The sequence below is a fragment of the Leiobunum rupestre genome, chromosome 3 (genome assembly GCF_980474605.1).
Source record: "Leiobunum rupestre chromosome 3, qqLeiRupe1.1.hap1, whole genome shotgun sequence".
Lineage (NCBI taxonomy): Eukaryota > Metazoa > Arthropoda > Arachnida > Opiliones > Sclerosomatidae > Leiobunum > Leiobunum rupestre.
Genome location: NC_143386.1, coordinates 42,595,427 through 42,620,058, shown reverse-complemented (window position 1 = coordinate 42,620,058; position 24,632 = coordinate 42,595,427). Strand labels below are relative to the sequence as shown.

Below are 24,632 nucleotides of genomic sequence, written 5' to 3'. Positions count from 1 at the left end.
GCAACTCCACCACTAACTGCGTTTGGTCTTTATTAAATTTGTCATTCTGTTTCAAGTCTTTTCGACTTCAGTTTTCGCTTCAACGAACTTTGAAAATATTGTTCCGAAGCGCGGTGTATAAAACTAGTTTTCCTATTATTCAAGAAAAATATGTTTTATTCCAGATAATAAATTTCGGGATCCTTTTATTTTTTTCCCAAGTTTTGGAATTTTTTAAAAGAATGAACAAAATTTTGTTTGATTTATTTTCAAATTCTGGAAGAATCAGGTTCGATCCCAACTCTTTGTACTGGGCTGAGATGACTTTGGAAGTTTTCTCCTCAGTAGTTAAAGGGATTTCCCCTTCTTCGGTTTCCCCTTCTATAAATACTTGTTGATTATACTCCTTCTGCGTTGAGTTTACAAGTTATCTCCCCGCTGGTTTTGGGGTTTTCCCCCGAGATTTTCGGCTTCCCTTTCCATAAAAACTTGTTGAGGTTAACGGTAATAGTTAGTGTAGGGAGCTGTTGGCTCGTACGCGTGGCATGCAGGGCTTGCCACCACCCTCCTACGCATTGTAACCCGGCCACCTTCATTAATGGCTTTAAAAGTCGCTTGGTGACTAAGCTAAGGCGTTTATTCCCATTCGACCGAAATCCCATTCAACCGAATCCCATTGGACCGAAAGAATTTTAAAATGTAGCCCAATTGGCGGGGTGATTTGGTATTTTATTTATAAGGTATGTACTATCGAAGATCCATGTTTAGGTTAGGTTAGGTTAGGTTAGGTTAGGTTAGAGTTGGTTAAGTTTACTATTTCAGTTTTGGTTCAGTTACTTTTCTTGACTAGGTGAAGTTAAAAATATAATTCATGCTCATTCCAAAAGCCAATTTATATAGCAGCGTTCGATCGAATGGGACACATAAAAACCGCACGTTTCGGCGGAATTCGGTCGAATGGGACACCTCAAAAACCGCCTTCGGTCGAATGGGATTTCGGTCGAATGGGACTAAAGCAGCTAAGGTGGTGCCAAGGGTAATTGGGGTGGTGGTTTAACTCACAGATTTGGAACTTTTCTACTAAAGCAATAGCTTAAATATCATAATATCAATAAATATGACCAGACGTACATAATATATCTAGAGTTGTAGGTCGGAAAATTTTACTCGCGGAAAGTGAACGAGGCCTTTTTTCCGGAAAATTTTCCGTATTTTTCCGAAAAAAATAAAAAAAGTTTTAATTCCATGATTAGTCTAATATTGTTTGCAAATTTAAATAAAGCGGAATTTTCGCCTCATTTTTTCGAATCTAAAAGTAAAACTAAACATCAAGACTAGTTTAATCTGATTAACAATGTAACACTATTAATGTTTTGTAGTTTGTTTACTGTTATAAGTCATTTTATATCGATAAAAAGTTAATAACATTAAAAACCCTGAAAAGGTAATGTTTCAATTTTTTACTTTTCCGCAAATCGGAAATTTTTCCGCATTTTATTTTTCCAGAAAATTAATAACTATATACAGGGTGTTTCAGAAGTCAGTATAGTAACTTTGAGGTGTTATAGGGGTTGAGTAAAGATGTATGACTGTCTTTGTCGTGATCCTCAGCGACGAATAGGAAAAGCGCTAGAGAGCGGTAAAGTTTGGCCTAAAAACGCCAGAATTACCACTTTTATCAAAATAAGATTTTTTCCTAGTTTTACCAAAAATTGTTACAATTTTACGCCAAAAATGTTCCAATTTACCCAAATTTGATGAAATTTACCTAAATGTGGTCCAAATTCTCCTCTTGGGAAATTTCATATCTCATATAGGTCTACATTACGGCCGACTTTGAACAAAATCGGTTAAAAACACCTCGGGTACTCTCCTTGTTAGAGGGGAAAACCTTAATCCCTATTCCCTTGTGAAGGGAGTGAAAGTAAATTGTTCAGCGTCATCGAGGGCTAAAGGGTGGGGGGCGGGGGGGGTGAAATCGGGGTATGGCCATATTTCTTGTGTTGTGGAAATCTTTAAGAACATTCAGATGAAAACGCGGAATTGTAGAGACCATTACGGCAGTGCTTCCAAATGCGGGGAGTTTTTCCCTTTTCCGGGATTTTTCAACCTTCTAAAATGTTAAAAGGGAATAATGCAATTTAAGAGGGAAAACGGGAAAAGTGAGGGAAATGGCATTTTGCGCGTGAAATGAGGGAAAAGTGTTCTTGCCACGGGAAGAAAGGGATTTTTTAGCTTTTCGGATAACATAGCCCATTGTATATTTAGTCCATGGATAGGTTATGAGACACAAATGTAAATTGTTTTTTAATACGTTAGATAGTAATGAAAGTCATGATCTAAATATCCATTTGCGACTTTTGTGGATATATTTTTGCAAAATTATTCAAATGTAAGTAATTTTGTAATAAATTCAACCTTGTAATTGGAATTCTTTTCAGAATTAAACTGAATATTTATATAAATTAGTAGTAAAAGCTCCAAAATATAGCGAGGTATTAAAATGGGAATTTCTAATCTAAAAATGGGATAAAAGGGATTTTTCGTTAACTGAAACTATCGCAAGAGGGTAATTTTAGATATCAAATGTGGAAGCCCTGCATTACGGTCATAATTTAGGCTCCACCAAAAGGAGCGAATCTTAGAAACAATCAATAAAATATAACATTCTAAAAAAAGTTCTGATCTTTAACTTATTCAGTAAAGATTAGTTTAGCAAAGTCTTAGTCCTCTATTATAGAGACCCCACAAGAGGTTAATTATTTACTTCCTGTATGATACTAGAAATATTTTTATACTACAACAACGCGAAAGTATTCTTCGCTCTCTTGTCGGGGTTCAGGCTTAACGAAATGAAAAAGGTTCACAAAATGAAAAATATCTCTTACTTCGGCCAAATAATGATCAATTATTGAACTACAGGTCACTTTTCTCGAATTTGAGATCATTTTCCGTGTATTATCGGCTTGGTAGGACTTTGCTTCGGATAGCAAATAGTATAAAAGAAAACCCAGCAAAATTTTCAGTACTAATTTTTTAGTGGTTAAAATAGGCTATAGCAAAGGTAATTAAGACATTCTTAAGAGATAATAATAATAATCCTAGTTTATTGTACAGGAAATACAAAGTGTAAACACTTGTGCAATAATAAGATAAAATTAAAAACAATCAAGATAAACAATTAAATTTGAAAGTACTACATGGAAAGTTTAGATAAACAATTAAATTTGAAAGTACTACATTGAAATTTTAGATAAACAATTAAATTTGAAAGTACTACATTGAATTTTTAGATAAGCAATTAAATTTGAAAGTATTACATTGAAATTTTAGATATACAATTAAATTTGAAAGTACTACATGGAAAGTTTAGATAAACAATTAAATTTGAAAGTACTACATTGAAATTTTAGATAAACAATTAAATTTGAAAGTACTACATTTAAATTTTAGATAAACAATTAAATTTGAAAGTATTACATTGAAATTTTAGATATACAATTAAATTTGAAAGTATTACATTTAAATTTTGGATAAACAATTAAATTTGCAAGTATTACATTGAAATTTTAGATAAACAATTAAATTTGCAAGTATTACATTGAAATTTTAGATATACAATTAAATTTGAAAGTATTACATTTAAATTTTGGATAAACAATTAAATTTGCAAGTATTACATTGAAATTTTAGATAAACAATTAAATTTGAAAGTATTACATTGAAATTTTAGATAAACAATCAAATTTGAAAGTATTACATTGAAATTTTAGATATACAATTAAATTTGCAAGTATTACATTGAAATTTTGGATAAACAATTAAATTTGAAAGTATTACATTGAAATTTTAGATAAACAATTAAATTTGCAAGTATTACATTGAAATTTTAGATATACAATTAAATTTGAAAGTATTACATTTAAATTTTGGATAAACAATTAAATTTGAAAGTATTACATTGAAATTTTAGATAAACAATTAAATTTGCAAGTATTACATTGAAATTTTAGATATACAATTAAATTTGAAAGTATTACATTTAAATTTTGGATAAACAATTAAATTTGAAAGTATTACATTGAAATTTTAGATAAACAATTAAATTTGCAAGTATTACATTGAAATTTTAGATATACAATTAAATTTGAAAGTATTACATTTAAATTTTGGATAAACAATTAAATTTGCAAGTATTACATTGAAATTTTAGATAAACAATTAAATTTGAAAGTATTACATTGAAATTTTAGATAAACAATCAAATTTGAAAGTACTACATTGAAATTTTAGATATACAATTAAATTTGCAAGTATTACATTGAAATTTTAGATAAACAATTAAATTTGAAAGTATTACATTTAAATTTTGGATAAACAATTAAATTTGAAAGTATTACATTGAAATTTTAGATATACAATTAAATTTGCAAGTATTACATTGAAATTTTAGATAAACAATTAAATTTGAAAGTATTACATTTAAATTTTGGATAAACAATTAAATTTGAAAGTATTACATTGAAATTTTAGATATACAATTAAATTTGAAAGTATTACATTTAAATTTTGGATAAACAATTAAATTTGCAAGTATTACATTGAAATTTTAGATAAACAATTAAATTTGAAAGTATTACATTGAAATTTTAGATAAACAATCAAATTTGAAAGTACTACATTTAAATTTTAGATAACCAATTAAATTTGGAAGTACTACATTTAAATTTTAGATAAACAATTAAATTTGAAAGTATTACATATTTTAGATAAACAATTAAATTTGAAAGTATTACATTGAAATTTTAGATAACCAATTAAATTTGAAAGTTCTACATTTAAATTTTAGATAAATAATCAAATTTAAGGAATTGCATAGTATCAGTATCGGCGCCATTTCCGGAAAAAAATAGTGCGTTATCATTTTTATATTTTAAAAATTTTAAACATGTTTCGCGGGTTTAAGGAAATTAACGCCTGTTTGAACGTCCATTGAGGCTGTTTAATTTTTACGTTGTAGGTCGATACTTTAATCGTAAGATATATATTATATACTTATGGTTGTATGATACATCTATGGTTATTGTCTTCCTTAGTAATAGCTAATAGTCTAAATGTTCACAGTACAATTAAATTACACAACAAAAATCAAGCGTCTTGAATAAAATTAACAACGAAATAATTAATGATTACTCAATTAGGGAAATTAGCGTAGGAAACGTTTTTCACCTTTCAACTCGCTATAATCGAGCGCCACCCTACGATGGTAATTGGAACTAATTACCCGACTGAAATCCCGCGTGAACCTGAATGGCTAATTTCTTTATCTCGAGATTTAAATTACTGTCACTTTAGAATCTAACAAAATGTCTTGGGGAATCTTTTGGAATCCCTAAGAAATTGAAACGGCATCATTAAACGTAATTCAACAGACTTCGAGCTTTGGAAATATAGCGCCATCTGCCTTAATATCCGTCAACTAAATATGTGAAGAAATAGCAGACGACTTTTGAATTTCTATGTTTATCGGTAGCGCAGAGATAATTTTGAACGAGCAGACAGCTTTCATATGTTCAATTTAAAGCCCGGTCGGTAGGCGGCGATACTTATGGCCAAAATTTATACTACGCATTTGCCGACAACTTAAAACTCGACAGTAAGGCGTAACTATTTCCGGAAATGCCACTAACTCTTCTTTTCTTTCGCATAAAACCCATCCTCGCGCGAAATTCCCAAAAGAGCAGTCAAGAAGAAGCAAATTTGTATTCTTTATTCTTCTTTAAGTCTCTCCCTTCATTGTGTTCTTTCAGAATCTCCAAACGAAGCTAAGAAAGGTACCGCTTAGGGTTCACGTCAAATATTTAAATTTCACTCTTCTTAAGAACATAAGTTATTCGAGTCTAGACAATGAGTGTTCAAGGTTTAGTAGTCAATTCTAGAACTAAACCTTTTTGGTCGTAGACGGCACTGGACTCCGATATAGGAACAAATTTCGTTTTGATTGACACCATGGCTAAAGTTACAGCTGCATATCTGCAAACGTTTTTGCCAGGGTATAGAGGGAGGGTATATTGAGGGCTTTCCGCTTTTCTTCGACGCTGTCTGTTCAAGGAATATAAAGCTCTCTTCCTAGTAGGGATAGAGGTAAAAGCGTAAATTTAGAATTAAACAATTAAATAAAAATTAATTATTATTAAAATTAATATTAAAATTATTATTAAAATTAATATTAAAATTATTATTAAAATTAATATTAAAATTATTATTAAAATTAATATTAAATTAAAATTAATATTAATATTAAATTAAAATTAATATTAAATTAAAATTAATATTAATATTAAATTAAAATTAATATTAAATTAAAATTAATATTAAATTAAAATTAATATTAAATTAATATTAAATTAAAATTAATATTAAATTAATATTAAATTAAAATTAATATTAAATTAAAATTAATATTAAATTAATATTAATATTAAATTAAAAATAATATTAAATTAATATTAAAATTAAATTAAAAATAAGAATTAAAATTAATATTAAATTAATAATAAATTAAAATTAAGAATTAAAATTAATATTAAATTAAAATTAAGAATTAAAATTAATATTAAATTAATTCAATTCAATTAATATTAAAATTTGATTACTTTTTTCGCCGAAAATTTGAGAGACGACGATTTAGGCGCCGGACTATATGGACTTTTGGAAACGTTTTTATCGACTGAGCGATCTTAAATTGTTAATGCAAATAGCTTCTTCTAAATTTCATTCCGATGAACGGGTGCGCATTATTTATTATTTTTATTCCAGCTGTCATTATGTTCAATCGACTGCCCCGTAGATTATTTTATCATCAGCGAAAAAGCGGTATGCGCGATATGGATTTCGCATTTTATCGCTAAAATGGTACTTTCGGCGGGCTGTTAAATGGTTTCCAAGTCAGTTTTTATGGCGTTCTTAAAGCGATTAACCAACACGTCTTCGACGCGTCCCATTAGCCCGAACAAAGTTTTTACAAAAAAGAAACCTATTTAGCTATCCACGTCCCTTACAAGGAGACTACCCGAGGTGTAACGCACCGATTTGGTTCAAACTCGGGGGTTTGGTAGACCTTCATGTAACTTGAAAAATCCTAAAGGGAATTTATTCAATGGGCAACCGTTTTGCCATGGCAACGAAAAATATTTTTGACAACACAAAATATTAAACTTTCCCATTGAAAATAACATGGGATTTTGACCTCAAATTTATCAAAAGTTAATCAGTTTTTGTCAATTTTTATCTATTTTTTCTATTTTTGGCATTTTCGAAATTTTTGAAATTTGTTAAAATGTTTCACAGGTCTGAATCCCATGTTATTTTCAATGGGAAAATTTAAATTTTTTGTTGTCAAAAATATTTTTCGGTGCCATGGCAAAACGGTTGCCCATTGAATAAATTCCCTTAAGGATTTTTCATGATACATGAAGGTCTACCAATACCCCGAGTTTGAACAGAATCGGTGGGTTACACTTCGGGATGTCTCCTTGTTAGTGGGTGGTGACTCTCGGCTGTCTTATGACAAAACCTTAGTAAACGCCATTTTTCAGAATAATTATTTTTTTAAAAATTAACTCAATGAAGGACAAATCTTGTACATAATTTAGAAATTAAAAATAAGAAAAAACCACTATTGTACAAATTAAAAGGTTTTATTATAAAATTATTATTATAATTATTATTATTATTATAATTAGCCTGGCGACGACGCTGGTGTTTGGCGTCGAAACGGCCGTAGCTGTTTTTATAATAAAACCTTTTAAATTGTACAACAGTGGTTTTTTCTTATTTTTAATTTCTAATTATTTTTTATATTTTGATTTACATTACTTCCTAATTCTTATGGTAATAAAAGTGGTATTTATAGGTATATCTCATCAATGAATTTGATTAGGGGCTGGAGGTTTTACTGTACAATTCGGGATTATACTTGAATTTATTAACAAATTTAAATATTTAGAATTGACGTTTACTAGGTTTGGCCTTTAATAAGCTAATCAGCGAGGCTAATACCCAAGACACCACTTTAGGCCCAAGTCATCTAGCTACTTTTAATGCCTTAAACAGGTGGCCGGGTTACAACGCGTCAGGGCTGTCTTAAGGCTATGAAATTAAAAGATTTGGTTTGATTATTGTGTAGTTGAATTTAGACAACGAACATACAAAGGCTGACCGTTGGGTATCGCAAATGTCTTAAGAAATAATTTATCCCAGGGCCCCAAAAGGTCTTAAGACGGGCCTGCAATGCGTAGGAGGGTGGTGGCAAGCCCTGTATGCCACGCGAGCCAACAGCTCCCTACACTAACTATTACCGTTAACCTCTACAAGTTTTTATGAAAAAATGAACGGAATTCTTGTTTAAAGGCCTAGTATTTCTTCTGCCTGTCACCCTTGAAATTTTCTTACCCTCGATGCTTCGCCTTGCATAGAAAGTGGGGCATAATGGCTTTCAATCTTTTCGAAGAGAACCAACCCTTAAATTTTAACATCAGGGGGCGTAGCATCCCGATAGTGGATTCGATCATACACCTTGGAATCACCATAACGAGACAAGCGGAATATCTTAAGCCACACGAGGAAAATTTTAGAAAACGGAGCGCTTTCCTGTAAAACTTATATCGTGACTCGAACGCTTTGGCAATCGATTGCCGTTCCTAGCCTAACGTACGGTAACAAAGTACTCGGTTATAGCGCTGAGACCCTGAGAGCGTGCAACCAGGCTCAAAATTCAGTTGAAAAAAGGTGTTGGGAGGAAATTTCCTGACAGCCATCACCGTACAAGGCCATAAAAGAAGAAATGACCTAGTCAACCTTGCAGGAACAGAAAGCTAAAAGCAGGCTCCGTTCAAGCTTGGGCTCCGCTATCTCGGTCGCCTTCGAACGAGATGGTCACGAGAACCACCAACCTCGATGCGCGTTATGGCGGCCGTATCGAATCTTCGGGACTGGCTGAGCACGTTGGATAGTAGGCGACTGGCGATAGCATAAATGGTTTTGGTCATAGCACTGCCAAATTCTAAAACACGCTTCCGCGATCGGGGTTGGCCGTGGTCCAAAAATAGGGGCTGCTTCACTAAGCCTAGATTAAAAACGAGTTCTAGTCTGTCTTAATTTTTTTTACAATTTTCTAGTCAGAGATTTAACACCACTATGACACTATCACAATTTAATAATCGTTAAATTAAGTTTAATAAAATGTTATGTTTTTTCTGTTAAAAAAGTATAAATATTTAAAAACATAACTTACCACAAAATTTCAAGTATAAAGTTAAACACAGCTTACCACAACATTTCAAGTATAAAGTTAAACACAGGTAATTACTACAAAATTTAAATATAAAGTTAAACACAGCTAACCACAAAATTTTAAGTATAAAGTTAAACATAGCTTACCACAAAATTTTAAGTATAAAGTTAAACATAGTTTACCACAAAATTTTAAGTATAAAGTTAAACATAACTTACCACAAAGTTTTAAGTATAAAGTTAAACATAACTTACCACAAAATTTTAAGTATAAATTTAAACATAGCTTACCACAAAATTTTAATTATAAAGTTAAACACAACTTACCACAAAGTTTCAAGTATAAAGTTAAACATAACTTACCACAAAGTTTCAAGTATAAAGTTAAACATAGCTTACCACAAAATTTTAAGTATAAAGTTAAACATAGCTTACCACAAAATTTTAAGTATAAAGTTAAACATAGCTTACCACGAAATTTTAAGTATAAAGTTAAACATAACTTACCACAAAATTTTAAGTATAAAGTTAAACATAACTTACCACAAAGTTTTAAGTTTAAAGTTAAACATTTAAAGATTTGTTCAATGAAGCTCAAAGTCGGTGTTCAACGGTAAACTTTAAAGCAATTTTATAACCACGTCACTATTTTTGAAGGTTTCTTCCGTTTGATGGCGCTCAAATATTTCCCGAAAGAAATGTTACCAAATATACCTTGCAAATTACGCTACCCAGACGCGTTATGGAAGAAAGATGTCGCTTCATATCCCAGTTTAAAGTGGTACGTGAACAAACCACATCCGTCTCTCGAAACGAGCCTCTGCAATAATGATCGCCGAAGTCATTTGCGATTTCTCGCGCGGACAGGCGCACTCCCAATGGTCAGTCGTGAGGATGTGTTCGCGGACAATCCAGAATGCCCTTTGTACGATGACAACGTGCAAGAGTACCAGCTACAAATTATATTTCAAGTACAAGAACGGATTATCAAACGTTTTACCGAGAAAATCAAAGAGGGAATATTGCTTTGGGTCCTCCTTTATTCACTGTAACAGCTGTCGCCGGATGGTCTGTAGTTCTACACCACGTTTTTATTATTCTAAAAACGTCGAGAACCCATCGAATACCCCGAATTTAGTATACCGCCTCACCTCTTCTTCTCAAAATACTAACAAAGGACAGATTCCGATAAGCCAGGGGTGATTCCAAAGAACCTGCTTGTAGAAGGTGTAGTACCCTTCAAAAAAATGAAGTAGCACGTTGGAGCAGAACTGAAGTGTTTCCATTGAAAATTAAATTCAATTTTAATTAAAATAAGCTTGTTTTTTATAAGATATATTTGGAATTGTGATTGTATTTCAACCAATTTTTATATTTTTTTAATTTACTGAAATACTTTGGGTTATTTCAATCAATGATTTATTTTTTTTAACAAAAATTTGATTTCAAAATTGATTTAAATCAGCCAAACCTAATTTGTAGTCATAATTGAATCGTGAACAATTCCAATTACTTCAAATCAGTCAACCCTAATTTGAAGTCATAATTTCATCGTGAGCAATTCCAATTGCTTAAAATCAGACAACCCTAATTTGAAGTCATAATTTCATCGTGAGCAATTCCAATTGCTTCAAATCAGCCAACCCAAATTTGAAGTCATAATTTCATCGTGAAGAATTCCAAATGCTTCATATCAGCCAACCCAAATTTGAAGTCATAATTTCATCGGGAACAATTCCAATTACTTCAAATCAGCCAACCCTAATTTGAAGTCATAATTACATCGTGAACCATACCAATTACTTCAAATCAGCCAACCCTAATTTGAAGTCATAATTTCATCGTTAACAATTCCAATTACTTCAAATCAGCCAACCCTAATTGAAGTCATAATTTCATCGTGAACCATTCCAATTACTTCAAATCAGCCAACCCTAATTTGATGCCATATTCGATACGGAAAAATATTTTTTATTTTTTATATACTTTTTATATATTTATATTTAATGCAAAATGATCACTTTCATTTATTAGATTTCTGACACTTTTTTTTGGGTTTTTTTTCCCAACAGTGCTTTTTCATTCATTTGGGCTTAGTTGATCGTAAATTTTACTCAGCTCCAACCTTTAACGGTGAAATTCAAATAACAGTTATTGAACTTTGTAACGGGAAAGAAAGTAAACTTAAGTTTCGTTCACACAATAATCGATTTACCCTATAAAGAACTGGGAATCAACTTTGTTTCCACTTCCATATAGCTCCACCAATTTACTTACTTACTTTTGTAAGCAAAATCAAATTTATTTTTAATTATAATAATATACTTTTGAAAAGTACTGTAAAGCGATTACTCAAACTAAAATGAGTACTTTTTAAAATATTAGAATGGCATTACAAACAAAATTAAAACAGAAAAATAATAGAGAGTTTCATCAACCCATTTCTAGGCGTAAACGCGAACGTCTACGCCAGACCTGAGAAATTTATCTGACGTTGAGACCGTCGGGAACGCCAGAATCCGGAATTTTAAAAATCAGACGACGAATGAAAGCGAGGGGTCGGACATTCACCTGTTTTGTGTACGGGATTTTGGATTTTTTAAAAATCCAGGATTTTTTATTGTGGATTTGTCATACAAAGTCTATGGGAGCAAAATTCTTGGATTTTGGATTTGTTGATTTTTTTCCAAATTTTGTACGGGATTTTGCCAAATGTCCGACCCCTCGAATGAAAGGCTATTTTTTTAACTAGTTAGGTCGTACAGCAAACAAAATTTTGTGTGTCACCTTCTTTCTAAATGAATTTTTATTGGCTGCATATGGCATCGTGGCCTTTACACCATTTTTTTTTCAAAGTTAGAAAGGTGTTGTTGGTGCATGTGGCAACGTGGTCTTATCACTATCCTTTTTCAAACTTAGATGGCGCCGTATTTCACTTCGCTAGAAGTCAAAAATTTCAAACAAATTTTGCAGAACGAAATTTTTAACCAAACGTCGGGAATTGACGTAGACGCTCGCGTTTACGCCTAGAAATGGGTTGCTTAAACTCTCTATTATGAATTAAATGTAATTAATAGCGTTGTAAGTCTGAAAATTTTCCGTATTTTTCCGAAAAAAATAAAAAAAGTTTTCATTCCATGATTAGTCTAATATATTGTTTGCAAATTGAAATAAAGCGGTATTTTCGCCTCATTTTTTCGAATCTGAAAGTAAAACTAAACCTCTAGACTAGTTTAAACTGATTAACAATGTAACGCTATTAATGTTTTGTAGTATGTTTACTGATATTAGACATTTTATTTAAAAACCCTTAAAAGGAAAATTTATTTTTCGCAATTCGGAAAATTTTCCGGAAACTTTTCTGGAAAATTTTCCGCATTTTATTTTTCCGGAAAATTAACAACACTAGTAATTAATATCATATATATTTTTCTTTCCAAATATCACGAATTTATAAAAATATTAGTTATTTATTTATTTATTTATTTATTTATTTATTTATTTATTTATTTATTTATTTATTTTTAATTAATATAATATGAGTAATGTTACACATTCCTTTCAAGTCATGGCGCTCTAAACCTAAAATCAAGATGGAGCCTGAAATAGGGCGGGGCGTCGGTAAAACATCATCACACCGGAGCTAAGAGCCGTAGACCCAGTTTCTTCTTTGCGTAAATTAGTTTTTGGTGCACATTATACAATTTGTTTGACCACATTTATTGGACTAAATAATTGCGCTGTGTGAAAACGGAAGATTGTCCATTTTTCTTACCATGTACTTTTAAAGACAATTAAATCGCTGACCAGTTGACCAATAAAAGCGCTACAGTGTGAACTCCCCTTGAAAGTCCGAAATCTGTTCGTCACTAGATTGTTTTGCTTTTATTTTTCCATCATCAAGAAAACTAGTTAAAATCTTCATTCGAGCCACTCGTTGGTTTGGCTCGTATTTCGAGAAACTGCGTGGGAAAATTTAGCGAAATTTGCATTCAAATTTATTCACTAAGACACTTTTCTGGTTCCATTAGCCGGGTGTTTATAACAGGGCCTATTTTTATCTTTGTTCTGTTGTAAAACTCGTTTATAACCGTCTCAACTAGAATATGCAAATAAGAAAAGAATTTTAAAAATTATGTCATTTCCTAGGAGGTCTAGTTTGAAATTCTTTGATAATTAATAACATTAATGTAATCAGCTATACAAAGAATATGTTAACGCACACGAGGAAACTTAATATTTATTCTAAGATGGTTAGAAGTTTTTTTTACGCTAGTTTAGTATATCTGTTTAATATTTTTAATTTCAATGTTTTAAAATTTAAATAGTTTTCGTTTTATTAGATTATTTTAGTAAGGACTTTCTAGCGCTTGCATAAATCATGCACGTTGGAAATTATTTCTTTGATCCTTCCGTGTATGCTCGTTCCAGTACTATTATTTTAATAAATTATAATTTAATAAATGATATTAAAATGAGAAATTAAAAATATATTTTAAACAAGTTATTACTTCATTCTAACGGATTTAGTAAATAGAGTACATTAATTTTTTACGATTGACCATACCTGTATCTAAATTGAAGTTATTTTCCGAAATCCCAGCCCAATCTCCTAAATAAATCTATGATAAAGTTTCGGAAACTACAATAGCATTGATGTAAAAGAAAATGCATCTGCTCCGTTATATATTTACAAGTATAAATATTTTACTTTGTTATAGAACTCTTTGCTTTACTTAAGAGACGCCGCAATACGCTATCCAATGTATCCAATTTGTCATTCTCCTTACAAGATTGTTGCCCCTAGCTCCGACACTTTGTCTGATGCTAGCTGTTGGATAATTTGCCTCTGTCCATTCTGAAAAAAAGCTTAATCGCGTTACACAAGCAAATCGTTGCTCTCGGTGTAATACGAAAAGAATTACGGTATAGTCGGTTTAGTATAGACTCTCTAAATGTTGGGCTTGGGGATCGGTAAACTTTTATCCGTATAAATAAGACAGAACCAATTTACTTGAAAATTATTTCTTCGAATAAAAATAGTAGTGTAATATTGCCGCTTCTGGCAGCTAACATGATAACAACGAAAGCGCGAAATTTGGATGCCATGTTATTATTGTATTTTCCCGTGAACTTATCTATGATTAGAGGGCATTTGTTTTTTTTATTAAGGATTTAGGCTTTGGTTGGCGACCATTTTGTTTTCTAACATGTTTAGTCCTCTAGAGGGCATTTGGTTTTTTGTTCAGAGGTATCTAGGCGTTAGTTGGCAGTCATTTAGATTTTTTTCTTACCTAGTTCAGGGTTGACAATTTGTTTGTTGGCTATGGGATAAATAAGCTTAAAATTAAATTAAAAAATCGGTTATTAGCATTATTCTTTATTAATACCATGCAATTATTTTAATACAAACCAATTTAACTAGATATTCAAATTATAATTTATGTTACTAAATGTGTAATGACTTTATTTTATCTTTATTATTGAATGATGCAATACGATAATTTCCAAATGCTAGGGTTTCAATTCCATCTATAACATATCTCTTACTATCAAAAGGGCCTAACGCGATTTTAGTAGAATTTGTTGTAAATAGCTCATGATTTTGTGATACTATTTTATTTGTATTCGCTAACGTTATGCGTTGCGTAAATAGACATTCCCGATAGCAGTTATGTTTTATATTTTTCTTGACAAAACGTCTATCAACACCTTTGGCAGTATTTTTATCTTCACCCTCACTCTGCAGCGAATACATTTTTGGCTTTAGACCAACGAAAGAGAGGCCAAGTCTGTCACACAATTCATCTTTCATAAATCCGAGTTGTTTTTTGTTAGTTTCACTAAATAGTTTATGATCTTTAGGATAGCCCGAAAAATCATAAAGATGGGTAGACGTTGCCATGTCGTTGTAAACATCATCGGTCTGAATTAGATAACATAGTGAATCAGTGTCTGTGAAACACAGCTTTGCATTTGATCCATAGCGTTTCATTATCTCATTATAATGAAACTCATACATGCAGGTTTTGCTGACATCAAGGATACTAAATCCAACATATATTGGCCGATTAAGCAGCATCCTAATTCAAAATAACTTGAAATAGTACACAAAATTCTTACAAAATAAATTATATCATTACTTTTTCTTAGTCATTTCTATTCCTACGAGATTTTCATTAAAAATTCTAGCTCTTGTGAACCGAGGTGATGATCTTGTTTTTCATTATGAACTAGTTGGATGTCTCGGTGTTTCCGAAGATTCTCCATGGTTTTTCCTATAAATAAATATTTTCTTTTAGAATTAAAGGTATTTATATATATATATATATATTTTTTTTTTTAATAAATATCAACTTACCAAAGAAAGCGTTGTTCATAAGTTTGAAAAATGACTTGCTGAACTCATCTTTTGCTTCTTTTCGACGCTGAGTGTTGAATTCGATATACTTCTTAATCCATGGGCTTTGATTGAACTTTAAACCTCGGTGTATTTTAGTAAGGCGAAGACCAAGCGATAAGTATAATTTTAAATTTCTGTAGTGGATAATATAGTTATTCCTATTTTCTAAAGTTGGTGTTAGCTTTGGTTGATTCTCCATAAATTTTGCACCGAGAATCTGCAATTGCTTTAAAGAATACGCAGATAGTTCTTCCTGTTTGACAGCTTTTCTAATGGGAGCGAGTGGATATTCATCATGCAGATCGTGAATTTCCTGAGGGTACTCCAAATCACTTGTATCATCATCCTTGGACTATCATCCCCGACTTTTATTACATCAAACGAATCTATTTCTTCTTCATCCATCCACTGGAATCCATCTGTTGGCATATGCTGACTCATTGCCCACCCATAAAGATTAACAGCGTCGAAATACATAAGATAGGAGCTTGGTTTTGAGGAATCATAGTTTTCCACGTATCTATTATTAGCTTCAGCGTAGCGCAAAGAAATCATAGAAATTCCTCCTCTAATGCCGTCCTCAATGAAAAGATATTGATAGACATCTGTCAAGAGCTCCAGTTTCACACCAGTCATCAAAAGACACGCTTGCCAAGCTAATCCTGGAGGGATCTAGCCTATAGTATTGCATACTAAGACTCCTAAAGCTTTCGAAGACGTCAGCGAGCAGGAGCGTATCAGTTAGCACGTAAAGATTTTGGTATTCCTCAAGATTATTTAGGTTAAATTTTTCCCAGATTAATTGGGCGTAGTCATAGTCCTCTTGAGATATATGCTCATTGGTAAAACTATTGAAAAATTCTTCCTTGGGAGGTAGTGACGATTATTCGAACCTGCTGAATCCATCCATATACTCATATGGGAAAACACCCTTTCTGGTCAAACTTTCGGCATTGTCCTTGAAATGATCCACAAGCAACGGAAAAGCGTTTGAACCTTGAACTCGGAGGTTAGCAACCAAGGAGTCTAAGGACGCATTTAGAAACTGTAAAGAGTCCCAAAATCGCAACCTTCCTAATGTGAAAGTTAAATATTTCTCCATATTGTGCGGTATGCAAGTAATCCGACGGTTTTTGAAGCATCCAAGACTCTCCATTATTATATGCGAATCATAATTCCGCAAGTTATGTATCACGACCGGAATGTGGAAGAGAGGTTTTCTGTTGATGTTACAAGAATTATGAGCAGCTCCTAAATATAGTCCAGTACGATGTTCGTGGTCTCGAACCTTTCTGTCACTATCTTCAAACTTCTTTCGGCAAATATAGCAATTAGTACAAGAGTCGAATTTTCTCTGTTCCTCCACCGACAGATTCATGGGAATGTTAATATGCATTATCTCCAATAGTTCATTTTCTTCCTCTTGAAGACACTCCAAAAAATTCTTTGAAGCATTATCTCCATTGTAAACCACGGGCTGCTTGATCAATTTTCCCTCGGGACCAATTATTACGTACGCAAAACCGGAAGGACGATGTTTCCCAATATTGGTTGTACTTGACTTCACTGGATCTGGCTTAGGAGTCTCAATTTTCTCAATAATACATTCAAAGTCCGCATATATGACGTAATCAACTCTCGTTTGCATAATATGCTTGTTAAATGTCAGCCATTTTTCATTCTCATCAGGCAATTCAACCCTCATAGGACCATAAGCTTTGCAATATTTCATATGCTCTTCCAATATTCCTTGGCTTGAAAGTCTTTGTAGACAGTAGTGACAGTAAAAGCAGGCGTGCTTGTTCTTTGTTTGGGAAAATAGTAGCTTGTTTAAGTTCTTCACCAAAACAAACCCTTCTAACTTCCTCGCATATATTTTCACTAACATAAAGTGGATATATTTCATTCTCGTATGCAAAAATGTTAACCGAAAGATTGATCTGCTTCTCGAACTTTTGCAATTGTTTTATCTCCATTGGGAAACTAATACCACTAAGATCAAGCTCATTTTCATATTGAAAGTATTTTCTTACTAAATGGGCATTTCTTTCCACTGGATGTAAAGCTGCCAAAATAGACCACACGAAGCACTTGTTGTCCTCATTCTGAATATTTATTAACGCTTTCTTATTCCGCAACTCCTGGGGCAGGGAAATGAAGCTGGAACCTTTAAAGAGATCATTTTAGTATCTAAAATATTAACCTATATTAAATAAAGGTTCTTACCATTTAGTGGTTTATAGGGAACCAAGGATAATTCTCCATACAAAAGTTCTTCAAGGGTCCATCCGCTACCTTCTCTCTCATACTCCTGCATTGATTTTTCTATTTCCGCGAAGGCTTCGGACATCTGAGCGTCTAGTATATCTCCCCGGAGAGTGGTGAAAGCTGTGCTATGAAAATACGGCGAACTTTCCACAAGAACTCCTCCCTCGGTGTAAACCGTTGCCTTGGAGTATCGTCCTTGAAGACTTATATACCATTTTAAACCACTCCATGTTTCCAATTGGTTTAAAAGAATATCTCCAGATCTTGCGGAAGCTTGAGAGGAGAAGGTATTAATATTTTTCAAATCATCATCACCACTTCGAAATATCATATATTTTGAAACATATCCACTCAATGCACGAGTTATAGTAACGTCGACATCAGGATGGAATTCTTCATCAGGTGGAATAGGGTAACGGTTTCCAGTCAACTTCTGTGGAGCGTGAAGCTAGTCTCTATGTTTGTTAAACTCGGTTTTCACGTTGAATGATTTATTACAGTTAATACAATTATATCTAAAAGCTCCCGCAAAATATATATTTTATTACGCTATCGAGAAAAGATTTTAAATAAAAATCAACAACTTACCGGGGTTTCTTATAATCTGGCGTATAAATATTATGCCGACGCTTGTGACGACTTAGGCTAGATGCGTAACGGAAGTCACTACCACATTCATCACACAGGAAAACTTTCCCACCACTTCTATTAGACTTCATTCTAGAATGTAAATACCAAGAAATGTTTTAAAAAGTATGAAATTAAAACCATTTTTTTTTCTTATTTAATTAAATACACGTTTTAAAATTAGAATTGCTACATTGAATTATGCATTTATATTTTAAACAAAACCTGCATTTGAAATTATATAACCTAAAAAATAAAAATATATCAAGGTATTCAAATTAGTTTAAAAAATTAAATTAGTTGCATTATATTTTTATAATACTCTCTAATTACAATAATGTTTAAAACAAACCTAAACTATAAAAAGAAACTTAAGAAAGATGTCTTTTAAAAAGACTATCTAGTGATAAATCTATTTTAATAGGTGTTTCGGTAATATCTATCGGCGTCAATGGCAAATATTATACAACATATACTAAACTATTAAGTGCTTTTAAAATTTTAATTGCTATATTATATTTATTGTTTATACTTGAACCTTTTTTTTTGGTATTTGAAATAGCTTAATATATGAAGAAAATAAAAACATTACTTAACGCGTAGAAAGCGTAATTATTTATATAGTACATTAATTAAACCTATTAATAAGGTTACTTTATTTACTTTATAAAGATTAAGTAAACATTATTTACGTAGGGCTCTTAGCTAAATGATAATATTTAATAATAATAATATTAATAATAATAATAATAAGCTAGGCTTCAACCCAAGGCACCACCTTAGGCCTAAGTCATCAAGCGACTTTTGAAGCCATTAATTCAGGTGGCCGGGTTACAACGCGTAGGAGGGTGGTGGCAAGCCCTTCATGCCACGCGAGCCAACAGCACCCTACACTAACTATTACCGTTAACCTCAACAAGTTTTTATGGAAGGGGATACCGAAGAGCTCGGGGGAAAACCCCTTAAACCAGCGGGGAGAGAACTTGCAAACTCAACGCGTAATAATAATAATGCATATTAATCAAATACCGGAAAAAAACGACAATTTTACTTTTGGTTTCTTATCGAACTCAGAAAACCTGAAACTGGAGCAATCGTTTAATTTAACTACACGCGTAATGATTTTTAAAGAAATATTTACCCTTTAATTTGTACGGTTAATTGTGGGAAAAGTACTTTTGTTATATTTGAAGGCCTGATAGGCTAGATGTAAAATGCCACTTTTTTATCGTGTTTTTTAACAAATATTGGAATTCTTGGTACATGCAATTGTCTCAACGTTTGGTGTGGCATTGTCCAAGACAATTTAGTTAGACCCTATTTACGTCCGCCTTACTAGAGGATAGCGCCGCCGATCAAAAGCCGCCGCCGCCGATTATTTAGATAACGCCGAAACGCCGCCGCCGATAAATTTAATTTCGGCGGCGCCGCCGCCGCCGCCGAAACATTTTCATTTCGCCGCCGAATTAATTTCCATTATTAAAATATAATAATTACGTTTTGAGATCTAAACTACATAGATTTTTCTTTTGGTAGTGCTACGATTCCTAGGCTGTTGGGTGCACCGTACTAGCGTTATAAAATTAAAAATAATTAATAATTTCCAAAAGATCTAGCACCACTGCACCGCGCGCACCAAGATTTTCTGCAGCAGATAGCTGGGATAGGAGAGAGAGAAATGAAAACGGCTTTGGAGTTGCCTCGCCTTGTATTTTGTAATAAGTACAGAAACGTATCAGCTGCATTGGCTGCATTCAGCAAATAACTATTCAAGTACATTTTAAAAATTCCTTTGATACTAAGGTAAAATAATTTGTGATAATAGACTTAAATGCGAGGGGAAAAACCGGATTTGCGGTAGAGGGCTGGCTCGTTGGTTGTCTGTACGATAATGGCGGCGCCCAGCAAACGTTTCTAAAAAGAGTATATAGATAAAAATACTAGTGAAATGGTAGTAAATTAGTACAGTATTGTTATTACTAGCGTAAATGTTTTAGTTTAATAGTATCATATGTGACATAGTTACTCATAAGTGTGCCTCTGTTTAACATATCTGTATTAAAAATTTAAATGAGACCTTGTTTCACAGCCACCAAAGACTATATAAAGCTACGCGTAACTTTATATAGTCTTTGACAGCCACCAAAGAAAATACAGCACTAACGTCGCTTAAAACTGGTTTTAACTCCCCCCCCCCTACGCGAGAACTAGTTTTGATGACGATAAAACCGTCATCGACTGGGAAGTGACGTCAATAACGTCATATCCTTGCAACAAGGTATCATTATGAAAAAATTCTTTCAGGCACACTTATGATTAAATAAGTTACATCTGATAGTATGTAACCAAAGTTACCTCTTCTTTGTTTTGGAAACAAGTGGTTCCTATTTTAATAACATACATTCTATTAAACATGTATTTTTTAAATGTGTTTAACAATTTAAGTTCTAGCGGTCTATTAAAAGGCTGGCGCTATTTCTGAGGGGGGGGACAGTTTTTCCCCTTAGGCGCCACCGATTATTTTCTGAAAATCGGCGCGCCACGCCACCGCCGAACTAATTATCGTTCCCGCCGCCGCCGTTGAAAATTGGTTCGGCGCTATGCTCTACGCCTTACACCAATACGCATATAAGAAGGGAGAAGACCCTTTTACAGGGGTACCACCATTGTGTATAAATTTTTAATAATCTACTTGTTACTAGAGGGCGCCATCAGTTCACAAACAGAAATATAAAAAATGATAAAACCCGCGAAATTCTAATTTAAATTGTGGTTATTCAAAAGTTGAAATTTTGAATAACTATATTTTCTAAAATATTTTATTTAAACTTTCAGCTTGAAATAGCACTTAAATTATTATAATTATATAATAAATATGATTTTTTATTTCAATTTTGCGCCAAAATATCCACGCTGGCGTCATCTAGGGTGGCATTGTAACCCGGTCACCTGAATTAAGGGCTTCAAAAGTCGCATGATGACTTAGGCCTAAGGTGGTGCCTTGGGTATTAGCCTAGCTGATTATTATTAAATACGAAATTAAAATTTTATACTCAAAGGTGGGGTGGCTGAGTGGTTAGCACTTTAGCCTCGCAGCAAGAGGAGCCGGGTTCGATCCCAGCTAGTGGCACTGGGTGAAAATCCGGAACCACTCCTTCTGCGTAGAGTTTGTAAGTTCTCTCCCCACTGGTTAAAGGGGTTTTCCACCGAGATGTTCGGTTTCCCCTCCCCATAAAAACTTGCTGAGGTTAACGGTAATAGTTAGTGTAGGGAGCTGTTGGCTCGCGTGGCATGAAGGGCTTGCCGCCACCCTCCTACGCATTGTAACCCGGCCACCTGTTACTTGATCACGCACAAGCAACATTGCTTATGTGGTCGAAGGTGGTGCCTTGGGTATTAGCTCTTTAAAAAAAAAAATGTTTGTTTCCCTGTATGTAATATGTGAATTGGAAGACGTTCCGTTAGCAACTAGAGTGCGAATGTGGTTCTCGCACGATGGGGCGCTACCACAATTCAGCCGCGCAGTGCGAGATACCTTGTTGGGAAATTTCCTTTGAGGTGGGTAAGACGACGAGGAACAATTGCGTAGCCACCCGGAAGTCCCGATTTGAACTGTCCCGATTTTTTTCTTTGTGGATATCTCAAGGACTTAGTTTATAAGACAGACGTGATGTTGACGACCTTCGTCAGCGCATTATTGATGTCTAAAATCTTCGACAATCATTTGTACGACGTTGCCAGATGGTCATTTTGAACATTTGTTGTGATTTTTTTGCAATTTATTAAAAAGAGAGAATCATTATTTGTTACTGGCTTGTGCGTATCACTTCCGAATACGGTTTAGCTGACGTTATCATTAATCTAAAAGATTTACGAATTTATCACTCTTTCAGGCTGGAATTTAATAAATCCAAAATCTGAATGATTCATAATGATCTTTTGATATCCGACAATGTTTTAATCAAAATATCGCAAAGAAACAGTGATCATTTAATGGAAACAACTGGGTTCAAAAAAGCATACCGACTTCACATTTTCAGTGATTTCGATGATTTTTAGGCCGCTTTTTAAGAGCTTATTTTTGAGAGCTTATTCAGTGATTTCAATGATTTTTAGGCCGATTTTTGAGAGCTTATTCAGTGATTTCGATGATTTTTAGGCCGATTTTTGAGAGCTTATTTTTGAGAGCTTATTCAGTGATTTCGATGATTCTTAGGCCGATTTTTGAGAGCTAATTTTTGAGAGCTTATTCAGTGATTTCGATGATTTTTAGGCCGATTTTTGAGAGCTTATTTTTGAGAGCTTATTCAGTGATTTCGATGATTTTTAGGCCAATTTTTGAGAGCTTATTTTTGAGAGCTTATTCAGTGATTTCGATGATTTTTAGGCCAATTTTTGAGAGCTTATGTTTGAGAGCTTATTCAGTGATTTCGATGATTTTTAGGCCGATTTTTGAGAGCTTATTAACTGTGAAACTCGTCAATTTAGAAACATGATTCATTAAACATTTTAAACCCATAGAATACGCCTCAAAAGTTTCGGTAACACCCTGTATGTAAGGGATTCGACCCTTTCCGCAATCACACAGTTTACGTCTCACCAAACTCATCCACTCGAGCCATATATCACAACCTCAGATCATAAAAAAAGTGAATATTTTCAAACGTTTTAAAATATTTAATACAGTACATTCCAATATGTTTCAAACGTTAGTGTTCTGCTTTTGAACTGATAAACTCTTTCCAACCGTAAGCGTGACTTGGGCCTAAGGTGGTACCTTGGGTATTAGCCTAGCCTAGCTGATAATCCGTTTTGAGATATTTCAAAGTGTGAAAAAGGTTTGTGCATTGCCATAAATAAAAAGTGTAATGCAGTCTTAGAGGTCAAAAAAGCTTTACGCTTAAATATAATATATTCCATTTTACTTATCTCCGCTTCCGTATTTTATACTTACGAGGAGACTACCCGAGGTGATAATCACCGATTTTGTTGAAACTAACGACGTAAGTGGGTGTGTAGAACTTATGGTAATGTGAAATTTCACTAAGGGAAAAGTTGCAATGGGCATTAGTTTTGCCATGGCAACCGAAAATGTTTTTGATAAAACAGTATGTATATTTTCCCATTGAAAATAACATGGGAATCTGAGCACTTCTAAGGGTCTCCATTGTGAAAAATAATGATAGTAATTCTAATTAAAATTGTTAATTTTGATCAAATTCAAACAACTTAATTCCATTTTATTAATTTCGATAAAATTAATTTATTATCGTCGATTCGGCTATTAGTTGGCAAATACAACTTTTTTATCTTCACATTTCGCTTTTCTCAATTTTTACCGATTCTGAATTTCTGATCAATTTTTATATATTTTTATCATATTGACCAAAATTCATCAAAATATCATAAAATTAATTTAATTTGTCAATTTTGATCTATTTTTTTTTTGAAATTTTTTTAGAAGCGCTCAGATTCCCATGCTATTTTCAATGAGAAAATATACGTACTATGTTGTCAAAAACATTTTCGGTTGCCATGGCAAAACTAATACCCATTGCAACTTTTCCCTTGGTGAAATTTCATGTTAACATAAGGTCTACATACCCACCTAGTTTCAACCAAATCGGTGATTATTACCTCGGGTAGTCTCCTCGTTAGATTAAGCTTTTAGAAGCAGCCGTTGTCTCAGGCTAGGCGCCCACAGGCTCTCCGTCCACAGGCTCTCCGTTTCGTATCCGTCCGGCCTTCCACGAGGCATTGTCTCCGTTACGAAGCAAAGGCTCGTGAAAGGTAGGACGGAGACGTTACGAAGAGCAGTGAGCGCCTGGCCTCACACGATGAAAGTCTGATAATCTTCACAAAGTTGAACAGTTAAGGTGTATTTAGTCCAAGGCCTTCCATTTTGTTAAATATGGACGGCGCAGTGGCTATAGTATCTATCAGAATTAATATTACTAGGCATGGTAAGTTAACTACTAAAACTATGGGGCATATGTTGGCAAGGGCAAAGAGTATAAAAACTACGTAACCTAGAGATATAATGCCGGCCGAAAGCAGTAAA

At 33.1% G+C, this 24,632-nt stretch overlaps 1 protein-coding gene across 1 annotated transcript; it reads right to left on the bottom strand.

Annotated features, from left to right (window-relative positions):
• Positions 1 to 16,559: 16,559 nt before the first annotated feature.
• Positions 16,560 to 18,663, bottom strand: LOC149951833 (uncharacterized). The gene is made up of 4 exons (XM_090169684.1): positions 18,533 to 18,663; positions 17,903 to 18,261; positions 17,530 to 17,843; positions 16,560 to 17,480 (listed from the first exon to the last, which is right to left on the bottom strand). The coding sequence occupies exons 1-4, from the start codon at positions 18,661 to 18,663 to the stop codon at positions 16,560 to 16,562; spliced, it is 1,725 nt and encodes a 574-aa protein (XP_090025810.1).
• Between the last annotated feature and the right edge of the window lie 5,969 nt (positions 18,664 to 24,632).